The 13749-nt window shown below is 40.8% G+C and overlaps 1 protein-coding gene and 1 long non-coding RNA gene across 2 annotated transcripts; both read right to left on the reverse strand.

The window, feature by feature from the left end:
• Nucleotides 1-6089: 6089 nt before the first annotated feature.
• LOC117488971 lies at nt 6090-7460 on the reverse strand. The gene is made up of 3 exons (XR_004556557.1): nt 7419-7460; nt 6379-6514; nt 6090-6172 (listed from the first exon to the last, which is right to left on the reverse strand). It is a non-coding gene; the product is annotated as an uncharacterized LOC117488971 (long non-coding RNA).
• A 2212-nt stretch (nt 7461-9672) lies between these two features.
• On the reverse strand, nt 9673-13377 carry fitm1 (fat storage-inducing transmembrane protein 1). Its single transcript, XM_034137119.1, has 2 exons — nt 12397-13377; nt 9673-11668 (listed from the first exon to the last, which is right to left on the reverse strand). The coding sequence occupies exons 1-2, from the start codon at nt 12573-12575 to the stop codon at nt 10999-11001; spliced, it is 849 nt and encodes a 282-aa protein (XP_033993010.1). The 5' UTR covers nt 12576-13377; the 3' UTR covers nt 9673-10998.
• Nucleotides 13378-13749: the final 372 nt, after the last annotated feature.

A 13749-nucleotide genomic window follows, 5' to 3' on the forward strand; every position in this document is an offset into this window, starting at 1 on the left:
TGTCCATTTAAATGGGTTTATTGTAACCCAGAACATGGTACAAGACCTACTATCGCTTGTATAATATATAATTCACACCAAAACAATTGCACCATTATAAGTTATGTTTTTTTTTTTTATTGAAACTAGGGGACATTTACGGAAAGACCAGAATTTAACTTCTAATGGAACATTTTCAGCATTTTACAACCCTAATTGCATCACTAATTAAAAATGTATTCTTGTAACAATTTTGCAGCCTTCTCCAGGGGGAATTACAAGATGCTGGGCATGATATTCGCTGTCTGCCTTGTCCATGGGGGGGTGGGTCCCTGTGTGCTGTCCAGAAGGATGTTTGCGCAGCTGTCAGGGCTCCCTGCTCCCCCAGTGGACATAACAGAGGTGGACGACTTTGAGCTCCGCGAGCAACTGGACAATGTAAGTTAAAACTATATGTATGTACATATTTGGTGCATCTGTTTCATGTCAAAGGTCATTAAATCATTGCGTAAATGGAATAGAGCAGGGGGTAGGTGGGGGCAGTGACCTCATTTAGGGTACTAGTGGCCTGAGGGTAGAAGCTCTTCCTGAGCCTCTTGGTGCTTCCCAAAATCCACTATCAGCTCATTAGTCTTACTAATGTTAAGGAGTAGATTATTGTACTGATACCAGCGGGTGAGGTCCTGCACTTCCAACATCAGCGGCTTATAGGAAAAAGAGCCCTTTGGGTATTGTGCTTTGTTCACGTTTTTGTTTTGGTCTGATGTGTGCGAAGGATTTGACTGGGTATACATGAGGGGTTGCTATCGATGGCCATACCAGACAGTTCAGGCGAAATGTATAGTTTAGTAAGTTACTACCTACTAAAATCCAACTCGCACATCAGACCAAAACAAAATAATGTAAACAAAGCACAATACTGAAGAGCTGTTTTGACAGATATTTCTGATTAATGAGAACTAGAGTGCTGTTACGCTCAAGAAACGTGTTGGAGTAGTAAAAAATATGTTTTATTGGTATTCATGTCAAACTCAAGATTTGTAGTGATTCTTTCATATAGCTATTTTGGAAGGAATTCATATTCAATGAAAAAAAGCTTAATCTTCAACATTACCTGTCGTTACAACCTCAACTTTAGATCAAAAAGAGACCTTAGAAGAGGCCCGAAGCGCCATGATGGAGGCATCAAACAGCCTCAGCATGCTGGGTGCCCTTTCCAGGGTTTCGAACCTCGAAGAGAGGGATGACATGGTCCAGGCAGCCATTACTTTTTATGTTGAGGGAAGACTGGAGACCTCCCTGAAACAGTAAGATTGTTCAATATGAGTCATTGATCCACCATTCAGTATGAACACGTATAAAGTTATTTTGCATGTCAAATATTTATCTAATCCTACTGATGATAAAACATGTTGTTTCAATCTGAAAATATACATACTATACTTTCTTATTGAAAGGATGAAGGAAGGACTGGCAGTGTTGGGGGTCCTAAATGCACTGCAGACAGAAGCAGGACTTCTCGAACAGGTGTTTTGTGGTGGAGCCCCTACCTTGTCAGCTGCAACCTTGCTCAGCATCTTCACTGTGGACTATTCTCCCAGAGGAAGCAGTAGGAGGGCTTTGGAGGAGGTGGCAGTTGGCAACTGGCGGGATTGGCTGATCCTGGTTGAAGGTGAGTTTATTGAATCATATAAATTCAACAACTACACCGTTATTTGTATGGAGGCACTTCTCAAGATTGCTATAAAAACCCCATCATGCTCGATTTGTGATTTTGGGTTGTATGTTACAGATGGAGACGCAGCAGTCCAAGAAGAGGGTGGAGACAGTATGCAAGTGTCCTTGGAAGATGTCCTCATCTTCGCTTCTGGGGCATCAGCCATTCCAGCCTTCGGTTTTGAGAGGACCCCAACAGTCACATTCCTGCATGACAACCTGTGTGGCGCAAGAAGATTGTTTCCGGAAGCGAACACTTGTGCCATTAGCATAAAGCTTCCCCTGGGTCACGCATTTGATGAGTTTTGTCGATATATGATCTCGGGGATCATACAGTCCCCGACATTTGGGAGGATCTAATGGCCCCTTGTTCCCCAGTCTCTCTCTCTCTCTCTCTCTCTCTCTCTCTCTCTCTCTCTCTCCGCCCGAACCCTCCTCTCCATGTTGCGTCTGTCCACTGCCCTGGCTCGCTGCGTTTCAGCCTCAGAGGGAAAACTCTTCGTTGTGGGTTTCTACAGACTTCTATCGGGGCTCTGCTCATTTCCTCGTACAGCAATTTGTAACACGAGTCAAGCAGAACCTGGACATTTTTAAGCTTGACTATTTTTGCAAGAGTCCATGCTTTTGGAAAGTACATCGCCTTTTATTTTAAGATTCCTGTTCACCAGTAAATCTCTTGTAAATATGTATGTCAGATTTTTGGGATTGTGTAGCATTTGCTGTTTAGAGTTTAACGCTTCCCCTTTCTTTGCATTTCTGTATATTTCATACACTTGCAAATCAGGCAATATTTATTAAGATTGTGGCATGTTTTGCCGGTTTGTGGTCACTGAGCCTGTTGGCTTTTGGTTCCTATTTCGAATGTTGTAAATAGTTTTTTTTACATTTTGTTATTATCTATATTATAATATATAAAGTTATTTTTATTGCATAAAATGCAAGGTGTTCTCTCTCTCTCTCTCTCTCTCTTTGCTTGATATACTGACACATAACACCCATACACTACACACATTACTGATTAAACTGATATCACAATTTAGTTACTTAAATAAATATACTGTAATTGGAAAAGAATCATGTGTGGTGTCCTTGTTTTGTCCGTCCTTGTAGGTTATTCTTGGTTTTAGCATTAATTCAGTAATGGTCTGTGTAACACAGAAATAATACATCATTGGATAGTGTTTCTCAAATGAAGGGGGAAAATAAGGAAATAAAGTAATATATCAAGACTCAGTGCGAGTGATTATTTCTTCCGTTACTTGGCATTCTTCAAAAATACACAGACATTGCAGCACATCGTTTCACATCTTTGTACAGCCTTTTTCAGCAGTAGAGTGCAATGTGTTTGCGAACCTATTTCCTCCTGACAGAAGCGCTCACTTAAAGGTATACTCCCCCTTGTGGCCAAAGGGAGACACAACTCTTGTCTTCAGATATATGCTTGAGTGCAGCAAAATGTAGCACAGTGACTATTTTGTCAACTAAACATCATAAAACAATACATATTTTAGTGAACGGGACATAATCTCCGCACATTAACTCTATATTTGCCTCTGCCATGGTGCCAAAATGAAACGAAATAAAATAAACAATATAGGGATTGCTTCTTCTCTGAACTTCTATGTATACTGCATCCCTCCATATCAAATAAACCATAAACAAATAGATTAAGTGTTCACTGCAGCGATCTATTTTACACACAAAACTATGAAAACTTGGTGATATACAGTGGCGTTTTCTCCTGGAGACCAAGGGAAGACAGGCTTCTCCTGTTTTTTCAGCCTTTATCATTTTGATAATTACAAATATATATTCTTGTTTGTGGTTGTTTTTGCGTTCAGGGCATACAAGGGGTGTAACATTATTTAAATATCAAAACTATATTGAAATAGAGTCTCGCTTGAACAGCAACTACGTAGCTGTAACATTACTGGGTTATTTGGTGATAACTACCAAAGTAAAGTAACTTCAGACCCAGACGTCACGTAGCTTCTCAGATGAGAGGGGTGGCGACGAGAGTGTCACGTTACTTCTCTGGCGGCATAGTTCACGGCATGGTAGGCGACGATCGACACGATTGTCTGCTCAGTGAGTTCGTTCTTTGGCACAAATCACACCTCATAGATTTTGTGCCAAAGAACTCCATGGGACCTTATTTCGGAAAAAGTATGTATTGAAGTCAATGGCGAGAGAAAGATTATCTTTCGATCCCGTTTGAATTGTGCCACGAATTACACATTCGTAGTCTTTCTAGTTGCGTATTTGTCATTGTCTTATATTTCAACAGTTTTACGACAAACTGTGACTTTTTTGACGTGGAAATTATTTTTTAAGATTGACAAACATCATAGGCTATGTGTAATTCGTGGCACAATTCAAACGGGATCGAAAGATAATCTTTCTCTCCTCATTGACTTCAATACATAATTTTTCCGAAATAAGGTCCCATGGGTCGGAAGTAGATGGGCGGGACTTCGCCTCTCTATTTAGAGAAATGAGATGTCCTTCAACATGGCGCGCTGAAATCCATTTCCGGGTCACTACACTAAACTTTTTTTTAAGATATAAAATAGGTATTAATGAGATAATCTATTGATTATGTTTGTCTAACTGCTACACATGTATTTTATACATAAATGTAGATATTTGTGAACATCTAAATATAGTTGTTAAAGGTTTTAAGATATACATAATCACATCATGGGGTCATTAAGGAACAAATTACAGTAGGAGGGCCAGTCAGGCCACTAATGAGCTCAATCATTCACATGTATTATTATTACTTTATAAATTAAAAGTACTAGGGGTCTATTACAAAACCTTTGAAGGAATCGCATCAATTAAAATAAATGTATGGCAAGTATGCTCAAATTAACATAATGTCAAGATATAGCCAATAGACAATCAACATGCTTTGAATATAAAGGAAGAAGAACAATAAACAGATAAACATTTAGGTTTTATGTGTAAATTGTGAACAAACCATCTTAATACATCTGGCAGTCTAAGACAGCAAACTAAGCTTCTTTAACTGCTGCTAGAACACAGTTTTACCATGGGGTATTTCTAACAAGACCAAAAAGATATGCAAGGCTTCCAAAACAGAAGAAACCAACTCAATACAGTATTTTAATTTCCTTCAAAACGACAAAAGCACTAATAAAAACCAAATAACATAAAGGAAAAGTAATTGAAGTGGTTGCCTGTTGTAAATACCTTGGTATCTGGCTTGATGATTGTCTCTTCTCTTGCATTCGGTCATACCCCCCTTCCCATACTATTATCGGTCAAAATTGGCCGGTGTGTTTTGCACAGTGATATTTCTGGAACCCCTTATCCCATTTTGATGGTTGACATCTCATTTGAACAGTCAAAGCCAGAATGACAGCAGGGGTGAATTTCATTTTATAATTTTGCAATAAGTCAAAGATATGTTTACTGTATATTATAAAAATGCTTGTCATGTAGGCATACTGGAGATGGGAAGGCTTTAGTCAGTGTTGTAGCTGAGATTCTTACCGTTCCAATGATGTATTAATAACTTGGATTTATATAGCGCCTTTCATGAGACCCAAGGTCGCTTTAAAAAGAACAGGAGTATAAACAAACATAAAAGGCAGTCAGACGAACAGTTAGACAGACAAAACAAATAGATTTGGGGCCAAAGACCTTGGCAGACTTGAGGGCCCTTTTGAAGGCGTCAAGCGTGGGGATGTTGCAGATCTCCGCAGGGAGAGCGTTCCAGAGAGTGGGGGCTGCCATACTGAAGGCTCTGTCCCCGAAGGATCGCAGGTTGCTGCGGGGGGCCAGAGTCTGAAGACCGCAGGTTCTGGGGTAGGGCATGTGGGAATTGTATTGATTTGATACAAGCAAGCCAGTGTTTCATTGTGTACTTTCAACTACAGTATATGGTCCGGCAAGTTCAGCATTCACTGCATTCACTGTGATGAATATACAATAAGACACTGATACCGTTTTCCTCAATGAACATTTATTGAACAGAACATTATGTGGAAAATCAGAGGGGCACTATTCAACCTGGTCTGCTTAAAAAAAAAAATAACCTTTTAAATTGATCCCAACAGTAAAATCAACATGATTTTAAATAAAAATGTAAGCAGCCAGGATTGACCTGCAGGAGGTTAAAGCCTATTTAAAAACTCCTCGGAATCCAAAGCTCTTCGGAATCTTTCACTGGAGTCCTTCAGCCTTTGGTGCGCTTCCTCACTCATGTTCTTGGTGAGGTAATGAGAACAAAGTTCCATCTCACTGATAAGACAAGATGGTATAAAGAAGTCATATATGTAATATTATAAATTCACATGCATCAGGGGTTGTACACTTTAAATGGAAATTGTATTAGCATTCTCCTCATGTTTCCAGCTTACCTCCAGTCATACTCTGGTCCACATTTATACGTTTCCTTGGCTCTTTCAAGGGAAACCGAGAGTACAGCTGCAAGGGCGTGGACTGTCGCCTGTGACATGAAGGGATTAAAGCCACACGTTTAACAGTTAGAGTAAAATGTAGACATCCAATAAAGGTTGTACCATTCTGCAGGTGACAATTATGCCAGACCAATTGGCATCAACATTCTACTGGACATTGACCATGAGTTTAAGTGCAACATATGTAATTTTATATAATGTGTAGTCGACAAATAAAAAGTCAGTGAAATCTAACCTCTGGCAGAAGCACATCCATGACGAATGCCACCTCATCTGTGAACCTTCTCTCCGTCTGTGTCCGGACGGAAGGTGTCCGAGTCCAATTTGTTGAGCTCTGGGCGTGCTCCATCACGGAGTGTTGTGTTGTTTGTCTATAGGTGAATAAAATAGAATACAATTTCAGTGACTTTAATATTGGAAATAGTTAACTCCTTAAACAAGCAGCAATGGACTGGCCTGTATAATCCTATGGGACAAAGCTGGTCATACTTCCTCACTTTCAGAAGGTAACCCTTTAACTGCCAGCGCCACCATTTGGTAGAGCACATTTTGTGTCTTGATATCTTGTTGAAAAAAAAAAAAGTTTAACTCCATCTGATTCAGCCAGCTCTACCCTTTTGGTTGACATGTTATGCACAAAACAACCTCTAGATGTCACTGTGGTTCGAACAGAAAGCCCTTCAGCTAGTTTAAATCTTTATATATACAGTCTATGGTTTAAATGTCAGGCCTACAGCATGGCCACAAACCCCATCTAAAAACAGAGGCCTGATTGCATCCACCTGGGTTACTTGGCTCTACCCAATAACTATATATCATTTAACTTTAAACCACACTTAAAATAATAATATAATTATACATATGTGCATGTCAGTATAGCAGCTAATACATGTTTTTTTTTTTAAAACATTCAAATGTGAAAGACACCTTCAATGAATATTTAAAACTTACACAAAATCAGATTCTTGTAAAAATGCGAGTACATGCATTGTTCCATCTGTCAAGCTAAAATATATACATATATCTTGCTCTTAGCTTGACATGCTAACTGAACGAGCATGTTCAGTTAGCATATATGCTAACTGAACGTCGAGCATGTCAAGCTAAGATATATATATTTATATATATATATGTATTCCATTCCTTTACATTTAATATTTAAAATACAAATTAGCAAAATAAACACAATTACACTGCGCTAAACAGCCACATCGACAAACAAACGAGAACCTAAATAGTATGTAATTATATCTAAAACCACAATACGTTAATTACCTGTACTCGGTGCGCCATATTGTTTGTCTGTTCTCTGTAAACCTCCTGTCTCCTTAAATATCCTTGCGTCAGCGTCAGTGTCGTCAATTCGCTTTTAATCTGCCATGTACCGTAATGTCTCTCAGCCACCGTAGTGTCGTGTCAGGTGGGCGTGTCGTGTAGGGGGCGTGTCGTGTAGTGTCGTGTACTGGCCGCGGCCGCAGCTAGACCCTTCTCGCCCACAGGAGATGCGAGCGGAGGAATCGAGGAGGGGAACCGAGGAGAGAGGAGGGGAAGCAGCAGGCGGTTAGAGAAATGAGAAATCCTCTGAACGGTCATTTTAAAGAGACGTCCATTAATGATGACAGGAGGCACAGCAGCACTGATGGACAGAACTGTGTTCATGATGACTTATTTACTTTTAATTCATTGTTATTTTTTAAAAGTGTTATTTACAAGTATTAAAAGTAAGCATGGGACACCAAACTAACTGAGACCTATTTGTCCGCCGCATCTACGCACGCACACACACACACACACACACACACACACACACACACACACACACACACACACACACACACACACACACACACACACACACACACACACACACACACACAAACACACACACACACACACACACACACACACACACACACACACACACACACACACACACACACACACACACACACACAAACCTACACACTGTACAACACACACACCTACAGCTCCTAAAGCATATCATATATATCAGGATACAGCCGTTGTGTATTTTATTATGTTAAGCACAAAATGGTTTTAGAAAAATATCAACTCTTTGTTTGTAGATATCTACTAAACTAAAGCATACAAATAAAGAGAGTAATGTAGGCCTGTTATACTGAGTGATATATATTATACACTGCTCTGCTTTCTGCACGGACCTCACAGCTTTTCTCACTGTAAACATCGCATTGCGATTCAAGTAGTTAATAAAATAATATCCAGGGGATGCATGCAGAGCTGTCATTGGCTGAGATAAGTCCGGCCGTGCGGCACGACCAGCGCCATATGGGCACGACTATTTAAACATCACTGTTGCCGGAAATACATCAGCGGAGGACCCATCAGTGTATCCTCGATTATAGCTCCTCCAGAGAGCCTCCTCGATGCTCGATCCTCGGGCTGAAGTCGAATAGTCCATTTAGCTTAGGAACCTTCCTAACGGAGTGAAATGACCCGGAAGTCCCTCAGTGGCAGCCATGATAAGTGCCGTTCGAATTCTCCAGATGAAAGGAAAGGAGGTTTCAAACTTCCTTTATAATCTCCTTTAGCTTAGGAACCACTGGACCTCCCTCGCCGAAAGGAGAGGAGAAAATGCTGCCCCACAATGCCTTGCAGCCGCAGCATTTGCCGTCACACAACAGTCGGCCGTTCACGGAAACAACCGATTATGAACGAGAAATGATATCATGAAATTTACGGTGCTTATTAAGCTTTTTAAAACGTATGTGGTAAGTTGCCAAAGTGCTTTGTTTTGAACGTTCAGCAGTATTATAATCAAAAAGAGAAATATGAACGTTAGTTTTTACTGAAATTATCAAATAAAGTCAACATTTCACAGTCTTTACAGAGCTGTGTGGGGTTTGTTCAACTTTTAAGATGTTTGAATGGTGATATACACAGTGATAGATGTTAAGGACTAACGTTTATAATAAATACATTTGTATTGATTTTAAGATCTTTTCATAGTTCATACAATCATACGTATTGGGATCATTTGTATTAATGTGGACCGGAGAGAGAGGGTGACGAGCATAAGTTTCACTTTCCTTTTTTATTTCAATTCCAACTTTGGTCATGAAGAATATGTTTCTCTGTTGTCCCCATTCATAAAGCATAAAACAACAGCATCAGAGCACGGTGCAGAGTCTCTAGATGAGTTTACAGTAGTCCGTCGTTCTTATTAAACATCCATGTTGTAGTCCGCTGTATAGAAAACTGTAGTTTCCATAGTTTCCCCACAGCAGCAGACGCACATTTATGACGTCCGCTGGCGCATCATAAACACGTCGGATAGTGAAAGTGCAGTCGGATTCTCTAGAGTACCGCAGTCTCTTCTCCTAAATCCTTTTGAATTCTCCTATCCACTATCCCTTAACCCCATGACGTTTCACTCAGAGGTCAAGGAATAGACGATAGGGTTAGATGTTAGGAGCTGATTTTTGGATTATCCGACCGCAACCTCGGTCCTCGAAGTGCATTAGAGAAATGAGACGTCCTTCAACATGGCACGCTGAAATCCATTTCCGGGTCACTACCGGAGGACCGAGGAGTCGAGGAGTCGAGGAGGGGAATTTAGAGAAATAAGAAAGGCCCAATGTGTTTGATAGGCTAAGGGGCGGGACATCTCTAAGCGGTTGACCAATCACCAAAGAGCCTGCCAACTAACCAATCAAAGCGGACAGGACTCTGGTTTCAGAAAGAGGGTGAAAAGAGGTGCTGCAGCACAGGCAGTATGAGAAAATATAGCACGTTTTGAAACTTAAAGCATGTAAACATACACAGTGGAGGCACACAATACAATACCTTTTAACATGGTAGCATTTTAATTATGAGAATAAGCATGTAATTCAAAACACTGCTGTTGTAAGTACAGCCGCACAGGGCTGCTAGCATGCGTTTAGATTCTTTTAAAACCATTCCCCGGCCTAGCCACTTACAGTATGCACCTGAAGACCCCTGTTCTCCTGTGCATTTGATGTATTGGTTTCTCTAATTCTGGTATTTTTTATTCAATGTTATGTAGGCTTATAATTATTTCAATCTTATTTGTACATGTCATTTCTGTTGCTTATTCTCTTAATGCTGTTATTTTCTTCGCCTATCCCTATGTTTCTTCCATGACTTGCTTTGCCTATACAGTACTGAATTTGTGTGTTAGAACCAGATAAAAGCTGCAACCAAACTAAAAACCATGTTCCCCTCTCTGTTCAGATAATGTCACAACATTGTTTTGATTTTTATCAAACATTTTACTGTTGCAGAATTTAAAACTGACAGAGAAATCATGAATGTTTTATAGCATCTGTCCACCTGCTAATATTCGATCTTATCAACAGAGTTTACAGAATTTGAGTTTATTATTTCACAAGTTATACATTTATATAATTATCAACTGTCAAATTGATAAAACTAGCACAATGAATACCCATCAAAACATTTCAGTAAGGCATTTTTTTCTCAACATGTAAACAAGCTGTATATCATCAAAGTCTGTGTGTCTCAAATACATTCAGCCTGAATCTAAATGGCTACTGTCCCCTGAATTCCTCTCTTGTGGGTATTCCTGGGAGTAACATGACCCCAAGTTATGAGTTCACACAAACAATCCTTTAATAACTACAGTAGGAAAGAGCATGTGTGATACATATAGAGAGAAAAACACATACATTTTTGAAAGCCCACTTCATCTGTTTGTCCCAAGCTCCAACAGGACTTTTTGTCTTACTTTTAAGAGAAGGAAACAAACACAAATGTCAAGGTTGTCTCCAAACAACCACCTAGAGCTCCTGATTAATTCCATTGTGTCAGTGGTTATTTTTTCTTGAATGAATTACTGATCATGGTTCAGTTTGTCCTCTGCTGCAGCTCCGTTGGTCTTGGTGTTGAGAAGTCCCTGTCCAGGCCTCCCGGGGCAGTACCAGCTGGGCCCCAGGCGATACCAGCTCTGGTACAGTCCCCTCCAGCTCAGACACCCCAGAGCGCCCCCTAGAAGCTGCGTGGGGAACTGAGGGAAGTAAGCTAAGAGACAGAGCAGCAGAAAGATCCAGAGCCAGAGCAGGAGAACACAGAACAGGAAGAGGATCCTCAGAGGGCCACCTGCGAAGCCACCCAGTTTCAGGTAAGGGCCAAACACGGCGATTTCCTCTGCCAACAGCAGGCAGCAGAGACAGAGGAGGAAGACATCTTCTGAAACTTCATACCCCCTCCACAGCATCCCAGCTCTGAGGCACTCTGACTTACTCGCCCCCTCTCGCAGCACCAACAGAGGCTGCCCGTTGGTGACCTCCGGGCTGTTGAGTAAACGTTCGTAGCAGCTTCCGGTGGTGTTCTCCAGAAGGTCCAGGAGTTTGCAGAAACCGACCCACAATCCGCCTGCCACCCCGAGCCGAGAAAGGTGACGGATGGACAGAGAGATGGAGCGACGAATGGAGAAGGAGAGGAGGAAGACGAAGGAGCCAACAAAGATGCAGGTCCAGCCCCAACCAGAGCGCAAGAATATCCTGGAAGAAGAAGAGGGGAGATTTGATGAGGGTTGGAAGGTTAGTGAGAGACTATGGAAGTAGAAGTAATGGGAGGAAATTAGATTTTGTCATGTTAAAAATTAAGTATTTATTACACTAAACATCAGGGCATTTATTCCACATTTAGAGTTATATGAACGCAGCCACTGGTAGTCCTATCCCTTAATGGTTCCTATTCAGCAAAAGTTCACACATTGCAAGGTTAAGCAGTTGATCTAATGGTACATGGTACACAGAAGTGCTATCTATCAATTTACCTATTTCATTTTCATTCTGATTGTCCGTTCTTTATTTTAATGTCGCTCTTTCTGATGTCTCTTCCTTTTTTAGACGATTCAACATATCAGAAATAATCTGTTGTCCCTTTATCTACAGTGGTTAATTCAACTTGAAATATAATCAAAAATCACTGTTAGTTACTTTTGTTGGTCATTGTATACATTTTTCCTCATCATTACTTTTTTATGTTATCAAAAAGCCAACAGGGTTTAATCTGAAAGGGGTCTTCAGACTCTTCATCATCATTTAGATATATATTGTACATCAGCTTTAAAATAATCCAAACAGTAAAACGTCTTAAAAATAGCATAAGGCTTTTCTTTATACAATAACGCTCAGAAAATATTGGCATTGCAGGTACCTCATTTGTCACAATAAATGGTTCAAAGAAGACAAGTGATCAGGAAGTAAACAGGAAGCAGCCTCACCTGTAGAGGAAGTGGGTTTTCTTGGCAAAGACGCTGTGCTGGGAGACCCAGAAGCTTAGTGCAGGGCCGAACATCACCAGTACCGACAGCACCAGATGGAAGTGCTTCCGGAAAATAGCGCTACCCAGGCACCGGGCCGCCAGGTCCGTCAGGACCACGAGCACCGTGTTGAAGAACATCTGGACCCAGAACTGACCAGATGTAAAACTAACTCAATATTTCTATATGAGAATGACACTTCTGCTGGCTTTTAATGCAGCAGCCTGTTGGTGTAGATTATACACTTTGGACTAAATAGCATGCACTGTTTAATGTGATAATCCTCTCTAGAATGCACTTAACACACAGGTTGATGCTGTGGATCACCTCTGGTGCATAATACAACAATCCAGTTTACCAAGTAGTCCAAACGTACTACACAAACTGCATTTTTTTCAGTTTGACAGTGGATCCATCAGTCTATTGATCGAACACTAATCCAGTTTGAGAAATCCAAAGATGCTGCTGTGTAGTAAAAATAGTCGAAGTCCATTTGTGTTAGCTGCTAGTGTTCGGAATCCATGCGTAGAGCTTACTGCATACAAGGAATGAAGAGACAGCTGGACCCTAGCATTCCACCAACTGAAAATATGTGCTCACTGTGAAACCCAACCACGAAATTCTTTAATCCAGTAGGAGCTCCTTCTCCGGACTCAGTGCTGTTTAATATATCTGCAAGTAGTTTCAGCGCAGAGTAAGCTACAGCTGAACAATGCAACCAAACCACATGACAGTTGCTTTGCAGGTTTTTCCTGGGAAGAGTTTCAGTCTTATCTGATCTTTAAAACAGGTTTCCCTGGTTTGTCATTCCTTTTCTTCTCTTCTCCCATTAGATTACTTCTGCATAAATGCAATGTCCTCCGCCGTGTTTCACTCAGCAATGGCCACCACTGTGTTACCGTAAGGCTTCCATTGGTTTGATTTGAGAATACTTTCCCTGTACGAACTATCTCAGTGACCGTGGTGTCTCTGGTCTTCTCCGTCACTCACACCCACCTTGTTCTCACCCCGTACATATGTCTGCAGGGCCTTGAAGGTGTCACATTGCTCCTACTGGGTTGCCTGAAGGGGACAGAGAGGTTGAGCCAATGACATGGGTTCCTTAGGTTGTAGTATCGATTGCCAGCTGAATCTGAGTCTCATGGCACTGCTTAGTTTGAGCAGTATCATGCGAGCCATTGTAACAGAGAAGTCCTGAGTTGACTAAAATAATGTGAAACTAGATGTAATGAGTCAAATTGTGAGTGTATTTTTATGTTTGTGAGTGTGTGTGTGTGTGTGTGTGTATTAATAGCAATAACCTTTGTACTGTAT

This window comes from Trematomus bernacchii, unplaced genomic scaffold (genome assembly GCF_902827165.1).
Source record: "Trematomus bernacchii unplaced genomic scaffold, fTreBer1.1, whole genome shotgun sequence".
In the NCBI taxonomy this organism is placed as follows: domain Eukaryota; kingdom Metazoa; phylum Chordata; class Actinopteri; order Perciformes; family Nototheniidae; genus Trematomus; species Trematomus bernacchii.

Bases quoted from the DNA above. Each gene is read 5' to 3' on its own strand.
- fitm1 (XM_034137119.1), bottom strand. From the start codon at position 12,575: ATGTTCTTCAACACGGTGCTCGTGGTCCTGACGGACCTGGCGGCCCGG. The intron at 11,669-12,396 runs GTGAGGCTGCTT...TTCTTCTTCCAG, and splicing joins AAAACCCACTTCCTCTACAG to GATATTCTTGCGCTCTGGTT.